The 17,477-nt window shown below is 45.0% G+C and overlaps 3 protein-coding genes across 8 annotated transcripts in view; 2 read left to right on the plus strand and 1 right to left on the minus strand.

Annotated features, from left to right (window-relative positions):
• Positions 1-10,704, plus strand: part of NSD3 (nuclear receptor binding SET domain protein 3) — a 124,646-nt gene extending 113,942 nt beyond the window's left edge. For 3 of the 4 annotated variants that reach the window (XM_044225366.1, XM_044225369.1, XM_044225367.1), the window contains 5 exons: positions 778-894; positions 2,340-2,481; positions 3,509-3,615; positions 4,088-4,292; positions 4,718-10,704. In XM_044225366.1, the coding sequence (XP_044081301.1) occupies positions 778-894; positions 2,340-2,481; positions 3,509-3,615; positions 4,088-4,292; positions 4,718-4,959 (813 nt within the window). In that variant the 3' untranslated portion in view covers positions 4,960-10,704. The remainder of the gene's footprint in view (positions 1-777; positions 895-2,339; positions 2,482-3,508; positions 3,616-4,087; positions 4,293-4,717) is intronic. The other variant, XM_044225368.1, reaches the window with a different exon arrangement.
• The window catches only part of DDHD2 (DDHD domain containing 2), a 36,585-nt gene continuing 24,075 nt past the window's right edge, over positions 4,968-17,477 (minus strand). Inside the window, exons 18-21 of one of the 3 annotated variants that reach the window (XR_006380988.1) lie at positions 9,706-9,866; positions 9,383-9,539; positions 8,620-8,806; positions 4,968-5,262 (exon numbers count right to left, since the gene is read on the minus strand). The gene's annotated coding sequence lies outside the window, so the exon portion shown is untranslated. Of the gene's footprint in view, positions 5,263-8,619; positions 8,824-9,382; positions 9,540-9,705; positions 9,867-17,477 lie in introns of all 3 variants that reach the window. The other 2 variants (XR_006380987.1, XR_006380989.1) reach the window with 2 other exon arrangements.
• Positions 11,293-17,341, plus strand: PLPP5 (phospholipid phosphatase 5). The gene is made up of 7 exons (XM_044225375.1): positions 11,293-11,375; positions 11,582-11,690; positions 12,182-12,272; positions 13,098-13,161; positions 13,650-13,774; positions 14,423-14,593; positions 16,243-17,341. The coding sequence occupies exons 1-7, from the start codon at positions 11,311-11,313 to the stop codon at positions 16,401-16,403; spliced, it is 786 nt and encodes a 261-aa protein (XP_044081310.1). The 5' UTR covers positions 11,293-11,310; the 3' UTR covers positions 16,404-17,341.

Genomic DNA, 17,477 nt, shown 5'->3' on the forward strand with positions numbered 1-17,477 from the left:
TTTTTGCCAACCTCAAAAAATGACATACTGTGTGATTTCATTTACAGAACATTCTCCAAACGATGGCGATGGAGAACAGATTAGGCATGGGATGGGGTGGAGGAGGGAAGGAGGCTGGTGTCATTATGGACTGTTTAAGGGTTCTTCGTGGAGATGGAACAGTTCTGTATCTGATTGTGGTGGCAACACGATTCTACACCACACACACACACACACACACACACGCACATAAAATTAGTGCAGTCTGAATAAGATTTATAATTTGTACCAATGTCAGCTCTTTAGTTTTAATACAGTCCTATAGCTCCGTAAGATGTTGCCTTAAGGAAATACTAAGTGAGGGGTACACGGATCCTCTCCGCGCTATTTTTGCAACTGCCTGTGAATATCTAGATTTACTCCAAAATAAAAAGTTTTTTTAAAAAAGAATTCATTTAACAGGCATTAACCCTAATGCTGTACCCTTAGTAAACGTCGGCGTAATACACCCTCAAAGGCTTGAGTTAGCCTTATTGCCGGCTCCCACCATTATGTCACTCGGACATGTTGTCATAAATCATACTGTAGCAAGAAAAGACAGGTTACCACCTTTGAGACACTGCTACAAGAAAAATAGTGCCACCTGCCTGCCAGGGAATGACAACTACTATTTGTTTCTAGCGTTCGATTTCCAGGATTCTTTTTGGTTAATGCTCTTGGATTACACATGGGTGTTAAGGAATGCTCTCAAAGGGAACACATTGGTCTTACATTTACAGAGTGCATGCTTCTCTACAGGGTGAATTTGTAAATGAATACGTTGGCGAATTAATTGATGAAGAAGAATGCAGATTGCGAATCAAGAGAGCCCACGAGAACAGTGTAACTAATTTTTATATGTTAACTGTTACCAAGGTAAAATTGCTTTTTTTTTGTAAGAAAAAAAGGATTTTTGGTCTTTGTTTCATGGGCTTAGGTTGAACTCCGTTTCCTCTAATTTGATTGTTTTTTTTCTGGAGAATGAGGGTGCTTTGTCGTAGCCAGTTCGCTAGTCACCATATTGTGCTAATTATAGCAGGCTACACAAAGGCTGATTGTTGAAGCCTTGCACTTGGCATGTGAGTGGACAGATGACCAGGACCAGCGTGGACATATGAGGCTTTTTGTCTCAGCCCTTCTTAGTCACTGAAGGACCTGGCCCTCAGTTTCTCTGTCACTGACGGAGACAGTCGGCTTTCTCATGCTAAGTTTTAAAGCCCCATTCAAGTTCTGATTTAGCAAAAATTCTAACTCTGAATCGTTCAGTGTACTGAAATTTTGGGTGCCATCATAAATGAAATGCCAGTAAAGCTGCTAGATTAATCCATGTGCTCCTAAGTCCCATTTGCCGCACATTCGGGACAGCCGTTATCTTGTGTCATTTCTTCAGCAGCCCTCTGATTTGTAGAGGATGGGAAACTGAGGTCCAGCCCTGACAAGCGATCTGTTGGATATCTTGTCACAGTTGAGTGAAGGGCTAAGACCAGTACCCATGTTTTGTATGTTCCAGGCTCTCCCTGAAACTGAGTTAGAATATCATTAAAAGTAAGAACTAGAAATCACAAGAACTCTATTTTAACTGATATGTCATTGTTTGACAGTTTTATCACTTTCAGGAACATAAATTTCATAAATATAAAATGCCATTTATTTCTGAAGGCTGAGTGGCCCTTTAAGCCCACTGCTCACTGTCGGAGGCCCTCCAGCCATCATGATGACACTTGGGAGGCTCCGTCCTCCAGAACTCATCCAGATGATCAGAGTTTGAATTCAGGGCCAGAATGTTGAGCTTTTCACTGTGATCTGAACGTCAGTGTAAGTGAAAATAGGAGGAGCAGGTAACCACTGCAGAGTATGTCTCACATGATAGCCCTTCCGTTGATCAAACGTCTAGATCTTCATTCAGAGGAAAGTCTTCCATACTTCCTCTGTCCCTCTTTATGGTGTGCTGTCCTGTCCATTTACCCCCACACTGGTTTTGCAGGAAAGAAGGGCTGACAGCCAGCAGCGTGGTTCCCACCCCAGGCGGCTGGCTGAACTCTGCGCTCCGGCATCCCCGCAGCCAGTTCATTTTCTAAGTAGCATTTTTCTATGATCTGTGTCTAGAAACAGTTTAAAAAATAGAAACTGAATTCCACTTTATCTTCATTGTCTTGGCTTGAAGCTCATCAAATAAAGTAGACAGCTTGGTCACCGGCCCTGAGAGCATGTGTTGGGGGAGTTGGCAGCTGCCATAGACTCGGGCTGGGGTTGGATGCTTCTGAGATAGGCTCCTACTTGATTTTATGTCAAAGCTACCTCCATTGCTTTTCTTTCTGAAGGACCGTATAATTGATGCTGGCCCCAAAGGAAATTATTCTCGCTTTATGAACCACAGTTGTAATCCAAACTGTGAAACACAAAAGTGGACAGTGAATGGAGATGTTCGAGTGGGGCTTTTCGCCCTTTGTGATATTCCTGCAGGTAAAAAAGCAATTTGCTCCCCATGTGCCTCTCTCTGGGCAGAATATCCTTCCAGGTTTGATGCTCAAGTATTTATTCAAGTACGATGGGGTTACATTTGAAATTGTTATCTGCCATGAAGAAGTGAAAATCCGTGTCCTGCAAAAGGGAGTTGAGCAAGAGCCTTTCTGTCCAAGAGGATGTTACAGAATCCTGTGCGTCCACGACCCTCCTGAATGACTTCTCCCAATTATTGCTGTCTGCACAATACAACCAGATGTTTAAGCTTTTGTTCTCTTATTTAAAGTATTAACATACTGGGTTAACATCAGCTGCTTTCTTGGTTTGTGTTGGGGGGGGGGTTGTTTGTTTGTTTTTTAGTTGAAAGATCAGTCTGTTTCAAATTAGACTCAAATAGCTTCTGAAGGCAGTTACTGCTTCCCTGTTCCCTCAGCCGCCCAGCATCTTACCAGCAACACTTAGCTGCTTCTCTGCCAGGGTTTAGAGAAATGGGTGACCAGGGAAGAGCTGTAGCTGATCCTGGGGACTCTGTTCAGGACCAGCCCAGCAGCAAGCTTGGACGACCCGGTTCGAGTCCCTGGGTCTTTGGTGTGACTAGTAAATCCGCACTGTGAGCTCTTCTCCAAGCACACTCTAAAGCATTAATCACCAGAGACCGTGTGGTCGCTGCTACTCCACGGCCCTACTGTTCATTCAAAAAGCCATATAAATTAGCTTTAGAAAAGCAAGCTAAACCAGAGCCCTTTTCTCCCGAGCAGATTTCCAATTCTTGGTCTCTGTTACATAGTTTCTGACCACTTCAATGAGAAGGATATGACAGCTTTTATAAACTGTTTTTTCTGCAGTATTTGATGGATGGGGTGTTTTTCTCTGTTGTTTCTCCCCCATCACTCTTCAGTGTGGAGCACGGGTGAGAGAAAAGCCTTCGGGTCAGAATTATGTCTGTCCTTTCATTATGCGAGTGCGTGTGGGACAGCATGTCTCTTCCCTGTGACTCGAGTATGAGTAATTATTTCTCTTACTTTAGGGATGGAGTTAACATTTAATTATAACCTGGATTGTCTGGGCAACGGCAGAACAGAATGCCACTGTGGGGCAGAAAACTGCAGCGGCTTCCTGGGAGTGCGGCCCAAGGTCAGTGGTGTGGGGAGCGAGTGCCCCAGGCCGGCGAATGGGTCCCCAGTTTAGTTCGCAGCCATCATGTTAACCAGAGTGTAGACTCTCTGACTTTCCAGTGAAGCAGATCTTAGATCCATCAGGTTCTGAAGAGATGTTTGTATTTCTCATTGAATCTGGAGTTACCAACATCCTTTTCAAAAACTTCTTAAAAATTCACACTATACCCAAAACCACTGGATGAGCCACTTTGAAGTGGTGAGTTCTGTGGTATGTGAATCCTTGCAATTAAAAAAAACAAAGCGCCGTATTCAAAAATCAGTGAAAATGAAGCCTTATTTTTATTACAATACTGTTATGGGAGAAGTCCTCCTGCTGGTTTTTAGGTAACTGAATTACAGAGCTTAAGAGAACTCAGATGAGTGTGAGGCTACGGGAGCTCCCTTTCCATGTAGAGCCTCACACGCTGTGTTCTCCTTCTCCCTGCCAGTCGACATGTGCGTCAACAGCCGAAGAAAAAGCCAAAAATGCTAAGTTAAAGCAGAAGAGGCGAAAAATCAAAGCAGAACCAAAGCAGATGCATGAAGACTACTGTTTTCAATGTGGAGATGGTGGAGAGCTGGTCATGTGTGACAAAAAAGACTGTCCCAAAGCATACCACCTCTTATGCCTTAACCTGACTCAGCCACCATATGGTAAGTGAGCCTTTCGGGACCCTTTCCCTGTCTTGCGTCTTGGCCAGTGGTGTGTCCCCTAGAATGTACTTTGCTCCCCTTAGTGGAGCCATGGGATGGATAATGAACAGAACAACCAACACTAGAAACAAAGTATGCTAGTGAAAAGTCTGTCTGCAAATGTGGGATAGGTGCAGGCCAGGAGGATTGGTTTCTCGGGCCTTGTTACCATGGGCGAGCAGTTGGCTCCTCTCTCTGGCGGTGAGTTTGGGATGCGCACTGCGTCCATTCTCAATAGTACACTCAGACGTAAGTTTGGCCAGAATTTGGAGTTGTGTTCTAATTGAATTCGGTCTCCAGTCTCAGATGGTGCAAACTTGGGTTTTTCGTGGGTAATCAAGAGGGGCACTAATGGGGCTCTTTTCCCTGTTCGCACCCCTCCGTAGGAAAGTGGGAATGCCCGTGGCATCAGTGCGAGGAGTGCAGCCGTGCTGCCGTCTCCTTCTGCGAGTTCTGCCCACACTCATTTTGTAAAGATCATGAAGAGGGCGCTCTGGTCCCCTCTGCTCTGGAAGGCCGGCTCTGCTGCTCCGAGCATGACCCCGAGTCTCCTGTGTCCGCAGAATACTGGAGCAAGATCAAATGCAAATTGGAGTCACAAGATCATGGAGAAGAACTGAAAGAATAAATGGGTGGTGATTTTCTTTTTCTTTTTATTGAGATGAAAAAAAAAAAGGAAAAGAAACAAGTGACTCCGTGGCACGTCGGCAGGAGAAAGCCGCTGTCGTGCGCACAGCCCCTTCCCCGGGCGCCGCCTTGTGGCCGTGCGCGCTGGGGCCGGAAACACGCGGGCAGAAGCAGGTGGCCTGGGGCTGTTTTTCTGTTTTGTGGGTTGGGGATTCTTTCGTGGCCGGCCAAATTCCCTTGGTCTTCTCTTGCCTTCTATTATGCTTCATGCCTTTGCAGCGGGGGAAAAAGAGATGTCTTCACTCTGAAAACAGCGAAGAGAAAAAGAAATTTTGTTAATGAGATAAATTTTAAGTCTAGGATGTGTTCCTTGGGTGTAAAAAGCAAAAAAGTAGCCCTCATTCCTTTATTTATTTTCATTTTTTAAAACTCTGGAGAAGTGTAGTTCAGGTAGTCTATTCAGTGTGCGTGTGCGTGTGTGTTTGAAGTAGCATTTGGAGCAGGCCCTCTAGAAAAGGCTCTGATGGCCTTTATATACCTCTCCGCTGAGCAGTAGGCAGGCTCACTTCTCTTTCCTCCCAGATGTCTTTTCTTGGCTCAGAGAAGGGCGCTGTGCGAGTCCTGAATCTGGCCTCTTGAAAACAAAATGCCTCAGTGGATTTTACCCTCAGTGGTTTGCACCTAGGCCAGCTTTGTGATGGGATACCTTTACCTAGAAAGGTAGATAATGTGGTTTTTGGTTCTGGGGGAAGACAGAAACAGGTGCCCTCACTGAGTTTGAAATGTTTTCCACTGTGGACATTTTTGATGAAGTGTGTTTATGTGGAGGTGAATGCAGCATTGGAGTGGTCGTGCCTGTTGCTCCAACATGTGCACAGAGGCAGCTGAAGGGAGATGGAAGGCCCAGACCCAGAGTTGGGTCATTCTGTGCAGTGTAACAGAGCTGCTAGTCTGACCTGGAGAGTATTATGGGCACTTCCTTTCCTGTCTCTGCTTCCCTCCCCGAATCAAACATTCCCTGTCTGCTGGCCACCTGCTGGCCACCTGCTGGCCGTGTTTCCTGGTGAAAACAACACAAGCGAGTCACAGTTGTATCTGAGTAGGTCTTTTTGGTTTAGTTCCTCATTTGGGGGGTGGAAGGGGTAGGGACATCTCCCGGTTATATGTAAACAGTTCCTATTTAGTATTATCTACTAATTAAAATTGCCCCACTGAGGAAAGGGAAGCGCTTCTACAGGGTGTGTAAGAGCCACACAAACACACTTTGTCTTAGGAAGCACTTAGGGAAGCTCCCAAGAAAGCAGTGTTAGCAAAAATGGTTGGCTGTGACGCTTGGATCTCCTAGATGCCAATGTACCAAGATGTCTAACCACAAAGTTCACTTGCATTTAATGCTTTGGAATATGTATATTCCAGTAGTCCTTGTATGAACTAATTAGTAATGTCAGACGTTGTCACACTGTACTAAGTAGAATTCTAGGGCTAGCTTGAATGAACGTTAACCTTCTCTGTGAATTTTGACTGCTTACTGCTGGTACCTGGTGGCATTTATTTTCCCTCAAGAAGTACCTAGGAACCTTAGGAAGGGAGGGAGGGGAGATGCTCAGCCATGTTCCTTCAGTTATGTGTGTTCCTTTTTTCTTATCAATTTAGAGTTCTTCTCTGGAAAAAAGAAAAAAAAAAGCTGTTTTGTGCCTCTCTCTCTCTCTCTTTTTTAAATGTAAATGTGCAATTGAACTGGATTTTCTCTTGTTAAAAAAAACATAAAACAAAAAAAAATATATCACACTACAATTCCTTTACTTAAGCTCCTAAACTGCCATTTGCCTGATTCCAGCAATTAATTCTGAGGTAACTTATAGAGCCTCCAGGAATTCTCTTGATTAGATATGGTCCCAGGAGAAAGAGCAAAATGGAAAATGCTGTGCATGTTACCAGATCAAATCGCTACCAGTAACGTGCAGCACAGCGCACCAAAACACTAAACTTTGCTCTTGAGCAACTATATAGTTTGATATCCTTTTAAAAAATAATTTAAGAAAATCTAGGTTTTATCATACTAAAACTTTATTTTATATATATATATGTGTGTGTATATATATATATATGAGATAAATGTTTGCTTTTTTTAAACTTACTAATATGAAGGATTTCTTTTAACATTCAAAATATAACTCTTGTTGAAACCGTGTCCCACATGAACTCTTCTCTTCTTGCTTTGTTTTGGACTTAGTGCTATTTAATATCTGATGACTTTTATATGGTAAGCCAGGGTCCATCCATATACTTACAAATACCTTAGGTTTCAGTATTTTCATGCAGCTTCCTCATCATGTCACATTTTGTCATAATGGCTCTGCTGAGATTTTTAAATCTTTTTTTTGGGGGGGTGGTGGGAGGGTACCTAACAGGATCATTCTGCCATTTCAGAAATTAGGGTAAAAAACAAAATAGCTACTAACTACAGCTCTGGAGGCTTCATCCAGGAGTGCTCTTTAGTGGTCCAGAAAGAGGCTTTCGTCCCGCCAGTGGCCCAGAGCTCTCCTCACACCTCCGTGGCGTCACGACCGACTTGTTGTACGTATCTTCACGTTGCAGGCTGTGGAAGCGGAAAGCTGGGGGAGAAAGCTGTGCTTCCCGTGCGCAGCGTGTGCACGCACCGTGCTTGCCTGCGCCTCACCAACCCGGTGGGCCAGAGGGCGCGTTGCTCTCTTGCGGTCTGTAGTTGGTTTTGTTAACTTTCAAATCCGTGGTCAGAGCAGAAATGGTTGGGTTTTATTCTTGTCCAAAAATGAGATAAAGCATCATGGGATAATGGTGGTTTTTGTTTGTTTGCTTTTTAGCCTCATATTACTTCTTTGGAAAAAGTGAATGTAAAGTTTTTGATAATCAGCATAAAGCTTCAGAAATCTGTTGGGTTACAACTGTAGAGGAAGTGGGCCCTCCCGGCATGCACAGTGCAGACAGGGGCTGGCCCGTGGCCAGTAGCAGGGTCAGGAGGGTTGTGGTCACCTGCCCCTCATTCCTGGAAGGCCAGCACGGCTGGAGGAAGTGATTCTCTTCTTTAATATCTAATCAGGGTTAGAGTCAAGAGGGAGGTGGGTTTTATTTTCATTTTTATCTTAACAAATTCCCACTCTACCTTAATTCTCAGAAATGATCTGGCCTGAGCTATAGAATAGGCCGACTTTTAGAATCACTGAAACTTGGAGCTCTCTGTGTGTTCAAGTCAGGAACAAATGTAAAAACTAATAATAATAATAATGGGGGGGGGCTCTGGGCTCCCTTCTGCTATTTCCACATAATACTTGGAAACATGCTTGTAAATAATGTTTTGAAATTCTGAGATAACCATGTAAAAGACTCTCCGAGCAGGCAGGCTGTTGGACAAGTTTCTCTCCTGGCTCATGAAGTAGTTTCCTTTTGGCCTTGCTGCGCAGTCTGTGTTCTAATCAGGGTCAGAGCCAGCCTGGACGGCAGAGGGCAGCCCTACAGAACGTCATCACTGGACCCCCCAGGTTCATGGCTGGTCCTTCATTTCATTGTTAAGTACAAAGTTTCCTTTAGCATTCACCTTGAAATCAGGGAGCTGCCATATGCCATGTCCCGAGAGGATAAGGATACAGGTTGTGGTAGAGCCCTTCGGGCTTGGGAAGCTCACCTAGGAGGAGGTGCGATGCCGCTGGCAAGTGGCTTTATTGCCAGGTGGAGCAGATTTGACTTCCGGAGTTGGCCAGGTTGCTGCACACACAAAGTGATCATTTGGAACGATTTCCGTTGGCCTAGACCACTTGCAGTTGGTCCCTGGTTGTCTGTACACCGAGAGGAGAGCTCGCCTCCATTTTCAGCTAAGCTAGGGAGAGATCTGATTAGACGGCTTTGCCATGTATTAATGAATATTGAAAAGTTGGAAATGTGTACATACTGAAATCTACCAACTTTTCCCCAGGGCGGGGTACAGGAAGAAAAGGGGGTTAGAACAGGGTGAGGGAGGGGGAATGACAATGTTTACCACAGGTACGAAGTAGTCACTTTAACATTGAGACCTCTGCCTCATTGAATTCAGGTTTTTTAAGTACTTGAAACTCTTCAGATTCCCCTTATTTTACAGTTATTTTTAAATTTATGAAGTAGAAAGCATTGTTTTGTATACTGTTTTGAAAACAAATAGCCTAGTCTCTTGTCCTCTTCAACTTGGATTAAAGGCAAAGTTCTGCAAGTGGGAGGGAGCGTCCACAGCAGCTAGCTCAGATTTCATGTCCACATTCGAGGAAGAGACTCTTGCATGAAATACCAGCATTTTTATGAGTATTTCCCATGTGTGTTCTTTCTCTTGTATTTTTGTCAACCCCATCCCTGTGCGCCTCTTCTTTCCTTTTAATATATATGCCTGTGTAGGGGAAAAAACGAAAATTTGCACTTACGTTATACTCCTGAAACGCAGGGTGTAGTCTGTGTGTGTTTCAGAAACCATTTCCGTTCTTTTCTCCGTCAGTCCATTGCTTAAGTGACAAGTTCAGGTGCTTGTGGCACAGACGTGTGTATGGTGGGGAGGAGGAGAGCAGCCTGCCCTTCTGTAGCCTGTGAAAGTCAGTTACATGTAAGAAAAAGTGAAAAAGATGAACAGTTGCCAAAGTCATTTATTCAGTCCTTAGTTTTCTTATGTGACCCTCCGGATCTGCGAGTTGGCAGGCAAGCCCCCTCAGGTGCTGGTCCCCCCCCCCCCCCGCCGCCACCTGCCACAGACCTTCGATGTGTACACGCGGGGCGCGCAGTGTCCATCAGATCATCAAGACGAGGTATGTATGAGGTATTCTTGTCGGGTTAGCAGTGGACTGGATACAATTTACTTTTTACTCTGTTGTTATTAATACTGCTCTTTATCTCATTTGTGCTGTCGCATACCCTCTGTTAAAAAAGAAAATCACATGGCCTCCGATGACCAAGATGCTAAGTGATGATTGATACTAAATGATGATTACAACTGGCTAATAAGATCCTTTTTCTATACAAGGGTGTGTGCATAATTGGAATTGATAGGAGAAATTCATTTGTAACCACTTGTGATATTGCACAGCAAACACAGATACCTACAGATTGTTTTCTTTTTCTTGTGATCTTTATCTATGATAATGACCTTTGTAGATTGGTTATTTCTGTACTTTGTTTATCTGTAATAAATTTGTAGATCCTGTGAAATGTTATTTTGCCTAAATCACTTGAGACTTGAGTCTTTAATAACAAAGCATCAATATTCACTAAAGTCAATCTCTTTTGAGTTTCTGTGACTTGGCTAGAAGCTCTTGACACTAAGGGATTAGTGTTCATTTTCCCTGGGGGGCGTTCCACTAGGGCATTACTGTATAATGACTTGATGTTGCCACATAGACTTCAAGATATATGATATTTTGGGGGTTTTGTTGAATGGCCTATGTTTTACTGCATAGTGTGAAACGTGTAAAGCTTGGTTAACCTGTATATAGATAGCTTGTTGTTGACTAGTTATAGTATATTTAGGATTGCCTGGAATTTTAAGCTTCTTACTACTGTGTGTGCTGGTAGGAACATAAATTTTTGTACATTATATTTACTGAGATGTTGCCTTTTTTTATTTTACAAATACTTTGAAATTCAGATGTGTTTTTTGCTTCCGTGAGGATTAATTTGGAAAGGTTCTTAATGACATTCCACTGACTTCAGATTTTGCTTGAGATTGACTTCAATAAATTGTCCTGTATGTTCCAAATCAAACTGTGGACTTGTTCATTGCCTGTAGTTTCTTGCCACAACTGCTGGGCGAGAGGTCATAATGGGGAGAGCAGGCACCCGGTGCCGGCCAATGACCCGAGGTCCTTCAGAATGCTGTCGCAAATAAGCTTGGAGCCTATAACGTGGGGTTTGGTCGTGTTTTCACAGAGGGAAAGTCCTTGGAGAATGAATGTTGCTTCTTGCTTAGGGTGGTGGGAGACTATGGAGCGAACGGCGGGAAGGGGAGATGTGCGTCACTCTCGTCCCGGCGACTCAGCCGACTCCGCGGAGGCCTGCCGGTCGGCCAGACGCCGGGCGCCGGCTCGTGGTCGGTGTCCCCTGGAATGGCACTGCGGGCGCCTCCTTCCTGCTGCCAGCTGGGGCTCTCAGAGCGCCGCCGAGGGATCGCCGACCCGCCAGGGCAGGGAAGTGGCTGCCACGCCTTCCTCGGGTGCAGTTCGCCCAGCGTCCGCCAGCCCGCGCCCCCGAGCCTCCGAGGCCCGGCCTCCCACCACCGGGACGGCCCTCCCCGGGGCGGCCTCGCCTCCCGCCGCTGCCGCCAGAGCTGCCACGTCAGCGCGGCGTCTGTTTGGCTGACGGCAGGATGGGGAAGGTGGCGGCCCTCGGTGCCGAGCTGGGCGTGCGGCTCGCCCTGTTCACGGCCTTCCTGTAAGCGTCCTGCCGCTCGAACCCCGCGGCCCGCACCCTTGGGCCGTCCCCCCCCCACCCCCCTCCCCGAAGGCGGCTGGCGGCCGGGCAGCCCCTGCCTCGGCCCGGGGCTCCCAGTGCAGGGGCGGGCAGCGGTGGGAAGTCCCGACGAGCGGCCCGGCCGGAAGCAAACCAACATGCTCTGCACATTTTTGTTTCCCCTCTAGGGTAACGGAGCTCCTCCCTCCCTTCCAGAGGCTGATCCAGCCAGAGGAGATGTGGCTTTACCGGAATCCGTATGTGGAAGCCGAGTATTTCCCCACCAAGCCCATGTTTGTGCGTGGAGAACTAGCCTTCCTTCTGACCCTTAATGTTTAGGACGAGCTCGATGCTAGGGAGCAGGCGGCGGTCCCTCTGGCTCCAGGGTGATCCCCACGAAAGACGTGGGGAGCGTCTTGCTCCCTTAGATGAGGGGCTCAAACTTCTTGTTTCCTTATGATAACGATCCAAATTGAGAGCGCAAGATGCCAGTTTTGGCCCAAAAGACACGTACTGTAAGCTCTGCTCCTTAGGATGGATTGAGGTACCGGTCACTTAAGAGTAATGGCTGATGGCTGTGGCGTTCCTGGTGGAGCAGGTGCTGCCCCGTCAACCCACAGATGCTGCCACGGCGAACACTGACAGGGCCCCGCTAGGTCTGACCTGTGACTTCTGTCCCCTCCATCCCTCCTCCCTGTCGGCACTGCTTGAACCACTAGCCATGTGGTTTTACTGGGGGTTTGGTTTGGTTTTTTTTTTTTTTTAACCTCTACTAACCTCTGTTTCAGGTCATTGCATTTCTTTCCCCACTGTCCCTGATCCTCTTGGCCCGATGTCTCAAGAAGGCTGGTGCGACCGACAGCAAACAAGCCTGCCTGGGTAAGAACGAGCCCTCCCTGGCTGGGCTGGTCTCTGTCTCCTCAGTGCTGGCATCTCAGCCACTGGAGGTGTGACCTCTGCCTGTGGAGGCCACGGAGTTCTATGTTTCTAAAGTCATCCTGTCTCCCCTGTACCCGCATTGTCACCCGTGAGAAAGCTGGCACTCTGAGAACACAGTTGACCTCCGAGGTGAACAATGTGCTGAATGACTGGTACCCCAGAAATGTATTCGGCCTAGTCCAGAAGCGCTCTCTGTACTCCACCACGTTCAGGCCTAGAATGATTTTTCTGCTCAGCTCTGGCTAGAGCCTGACCGTTCTATCTCAAAAAGACCATGGCAGGGGCGCTGGCGTGGCTCAGTCGTTAAGCGGCTGCCTTTGGCTCAGGTCATGATCCCAGTGTCCTGGGATTCATCCGTGCATCGGGCTCCCTGCTCCGCGGGAAGCCTGCTTCTCCCTCTCCTACTCCCCTGCCTCTGTTCCCTCTCTCACTGTGTCTCTCTGTCAAATAAATAACATCTTTTTATTTTTAAAAAAATTTATTTATTTGACAGACAAGAGCAGGAACACGAGCAGTGGGAGTGGGAGAGAGAGAGGGGGAAGCAGGCTCCCTGCTGAACAGGGAGTCCGATGTGGGACTCCATCCCAGGACATTGGGATTATGACCTGAGCAGAAGGCAGCCGCTTAATGACTGAGCCACTCAGGCACCCAATAAATAAAATCTTTAAAGAAAAAAAAAGACCACAGCTGCTCTCTTGATGAGACCATGATCATGCAAGTCCTCCTAGGCAAAACCCACTAACAGTAAGTTTCTTTATTTTCCAGCTGCCAGCCTTGCCCTGGCTCTGAACGGTGTGTTTACGAACACAATAAAACTGATCGTGGGCAGGTAAGTGACCAGAGTCTGCGCCCCGGTGCCTGCCTCGGGCCTCCCATCTGCAGGAGGTAGTTAATGGCGTGGCACCACCCATCTTCTTCCTCCCCCTCTCGCCAGCCTCAGTCTGACCTTGTTCTCTTCACCTAACATGGCCTCCCTCCCCTATAGCTGTCCTGTGGGTGACACTTGGGCTCTTTGCTGCCCTGAACAGTGTTTCCCACTGACCCCCACAGCAGGGTCAGCGTCCACTAGAATACCCCGAAACTGCAGTGTGACTTGCTCTTTGCCCTAAAAAATAATTGTGTGCTGGACTGCCCCCCCCCAAATGTGGACCCTGGAAATAAAGCTTTTCTTTTAATGGTGACTACCCTAATCCAGGTTCATCATTTTACCTGGGACACTATTTGACCAACTGTGAGCAGGATTACAGTATCTGATACAACCAAAAAATAATTTCTGAAGTTAAGGGATCTGTGTTGAGACCGTGTTTATTTTTTCAGGCCACGCCCAGACTTCTTCTACCGCTGCTTCCCCGACGGGCAAGCCCATTCCGACTTGACGTGCACAGGGGAGAAGGACGTGGTGAATGAGGGCCGCAAGAGCTTCCCTAGTGGACATTCTTCCTGTATGAATACCGCGTGGGCTCAGCATCTGTGCTTTCTTGGGGTCACTGGGTTTAGCTTAGGAAGCTTATGAGGATGGGGCCACCTCACTACTCTTGTAGTGAGATTTCTCTAAAAACTAGAGAATCCCCTCCTTTAATAACCCCAAGATTCCATAAGCCTGAGCCTCAAATATTAGGACGGATGTTCAAGGATAGAGGAAGTAGTTTACCTTCATGAGATATGAATATTTTATGAGTCTTGTATTATTTATCTAGATCCCACAATCTGGTACTGGTTAGAAAAATATTAACTAACCTTTATTGAAGGTGCTTTGGAAAGCATTTTTTATTCTTATCTCTTTTGGTATCATAGTAGCCCAAAGAAATGGATTCCTATTTATACATCAGGAAACTAAGGCATCAAGAAGTAACCCTACCCAAAGTTCTACTGCTAGTATTCCAAACACTATTCCCAAGGGTAAATATTATTAACTTTGGGACACACAATAAAGTTCTTTATTTTTCCTTCTGTTTCCTCCTCATCGATGATCTATACCACAAGTGTACCCAAAAAGGATAAAGCACGTTTATGCCCCCAGCCACCTGTCTGCAAATGAGCAAGGGAGCTTCCTTTAAAAGACATCTGCTTACTCGTCTTCTCTCTTCTAGTTGCATTTGCTGGTCTGGCCTTCGCTTCCTTCTACCTGGCAGGGAAGTTACATTGCTTCACACCACAAGGCCGTGGGAAGTCTTGGAGGTTCTGTGCCTTTCTGTCCCCTCTCCTCCTTGCATCTGTGATTGCGCTGTCCCGCACATGTGACTATAAGCATCACTGGCAAGGTAAGCAGGGTGTTCCTGCCACGTACGTCACCTGCCGCTGTAGCCCTAGCATTTGGCACGGAGACGCTGACTCTGTTAAATGAATCAACAGTTGGGTATGGGATAGTCTGGGTTTCTGAACCAAGTTTCCTTTTAAAGAGATTACCAAGGAGAAATGTCCCAATTTTTCTGTTATTTTGAAGCATCATGGGTTCAGAATAAACTAAGAATTTTTTTTCCCTCTAAGAAATTTTTTACAACAAACCTCAAAGGTCAATTTATTTACTGTCTTAAAATAAAAATCAAGTTTGTAAAAAAAAAAAAAAAAATCAAGTTCATCATCATGAGATTTTTGTTCAGAAACTAAAATTCAAGAAAATATAAAATTGTAGTTAAACCAAAGAAATTTGTTCAATGATATAATAAAATATCCAGATTACAGAGCATCTTCACATAAAACCCATAATTAAAAACAAAAGCTGATAATATTGCCCAGAAGTCCTTAGGAGCCCTGTTTTAAAGAATAAGCTGATTTTCTTTAAAGGGCAACTCCTGTACAGTTTATTACTTCCTCTAGAACTCTTTAAATGGTGAAAAAGGGGTTAATAGCAGTAAGTGAAACTTTTGTTATTTTGAATATTTAAAAAATTCAATCTAGTGGGAGGTGGGGGGGGGATGGGGTAACTGGGTGACGGGCATTAAGGAGGGCACATGATGTGATGAGCACCGGGAATTATATGCAACTGATGAGTCACTGAATTCTACCCCAGAAACTAATGATGCTCTATATGTTGGCTAGTTGAATTAAAAAATTTTAGTCTATCCTTGGAAAAAGATTTAGACTTATTAAAGATGTGGATTTTTAAAATTTTATTTATTTTAAGAGACAGTGGGGAGAGGCACAAAGGGCAGAGGGAGAAGCAGGCTCCCTGCTGAGCAAGGAGCCCAGTTTGGGGGGGTGGGGGGTGGATCCCAGGATCATGACCTGAGCCACCCTAGCGCCCGCAAGTATGTGTTTTGACTTGGTGTTTAGGAAAGAACCTGAAGATAATCCTGTTGACTATATGATAAAATTGAGAAAGCCTAAAGAAACCATAAACCTGAAATTGAGGTTTTTTTGCACCCAAACAAGTAGAGTTAACCTGGAGGACCAACTTCTCTATATCGGTGTCCCCCACAAACCGCACTTCACAGAGAATTGTGTTTTACTAATGGAAGGTTCTAGCACCCTACACTGAGCAGGTCTGTCAGTGCCATTTTCCCAACAGCATTTGCTCACCTCATGTCTCCATTGTACTTTGCTAATTCTTATAGTGTTTTAAGTATTTTTATTATGTTTATTATGGTGATCTGTGATCAGTGATTATGACTTGCTGAAAGCTCAGATGATGGTTAGCATTCTTTAGCAATTAAATATTTTTTAATTAAGGTATATACTTTTGTTTAGATCTAGCGCTATTGTACGCTTTAGTAGACTACAGGATAGTGTTAACATAACTTTTATATGCACTGGGAAACCAAAAATTCATCCTACTTGCTTTACTGAGATACTCGTTTATTGCAGTGATTTGGAATCAAACCCTCAATATCGGTGTGCCAGCACTGCGTGGTGTTTTACATGATTTGAGATCCAGTATGATTGAGAAAGTACCTTATCTCCTCTCTTGTAGATGTACTAGTTGGATCCATGATTGGCCTGACATTGGCCTATGTCTGCTACAGGCAGTATTATCCTCCTCTGACGGACGCGGAATGTCATAAACCATTTCAGGACAGACTTGGACTGCCCACAGCACAGAAGCCTGGTGACCCTTATCATTTTAGTATTTAGAAATTAGAACTACCTCAATGGAGATTAGGTGCGGCAGCCCCTCTAAACTGCCCAAGACAAGAATGTCTGACCTGTTAACTCTTAAGAGATACAGGTGAGGACACAGCACTTCATTCTGTCTCCATATATTTATGCAGTTTTGCTCACATGGATTTGTCAAGAGTCCAGGTTCAAGGTTCATTTTCACGACTCTGTGCCACACATTCTGATAAAAAGATCTTCCAGTAGCCTGCCAGATTGGTATCCCAGGATCTACAGTGTTTCACATTTAACTTAAATGCCATTCTTGAAGGATCTTTCACAAAGAAGCCTTTACATACCCTAGAACCCACAGTTAAATTTCCATTTTCCATAGCTCAGACTCTTCAAACCCAGGGCACGACCAATTAAATTATTTTGGTTCTGTTTACTTTCTCTAGTGACAATTCCATCAAGCTTTAAATAGGAAAATGTCCAGTTCTCGCTTCTTTACCGCCTTACACGTGTGTCTTATCTAAATCTAGCTAACACACTGCTGTCCATTTTGAATCCTGTGGGCATAAATTATTTACTGAACCAGTGAATAATTTTTTTAAATGGTAAAGACAAATGAGGTGGAAATCATTAGTTGCTAGTATTGAAACCACACTCCTGAACTGTGTTCATGAGCCACTTTCCATCCGTGTATGACTGAAGATCTGCCCAAATGCATCAATTCTGCAACTGGCTAAGGCAGGAAAGAATGTTCTTGTCTGGAGAACAAATGAACTTTTTCTGTCCCTTCTTCATAATGGGATATAAGGAACAATTACAGGACATCATCAGAACTGATGCTACTGGACCAACAACTGCCCTTCTCTTTGTGATTATACTTTAAATATGACCTTGTCTGATGTGTTTCTTTCTACATTTTCAATGTATCTTTTTCCTTAAATAAATGTGACAAAGAAAACGGTGAATGTGGATGTTTTTGGTACGTAAAGTATCATTTAAGCGCTGGAAAATTTCCGAAGTAAAACACTGGATTCCCCATCTGACGTAAGTGATACAACTAAGCCACAGTAGAGGCTGATATCTGTAAATACTGAATAGTCT

This window comes from Neovison vison, chromosome 11 (assembly GCF_020171115.1).
Source record: "Neovison vison isolate M4711 chromosome 11, ASM_NN_V1, whole genome shotgun sequence".
Classification (NCBI taxonomy): domain Eukaryota; kingdom Metazoa; phylum Chordata; class Mammalia; order Carnivora; family Mustelidae; genus Neogale; species Neogale vison.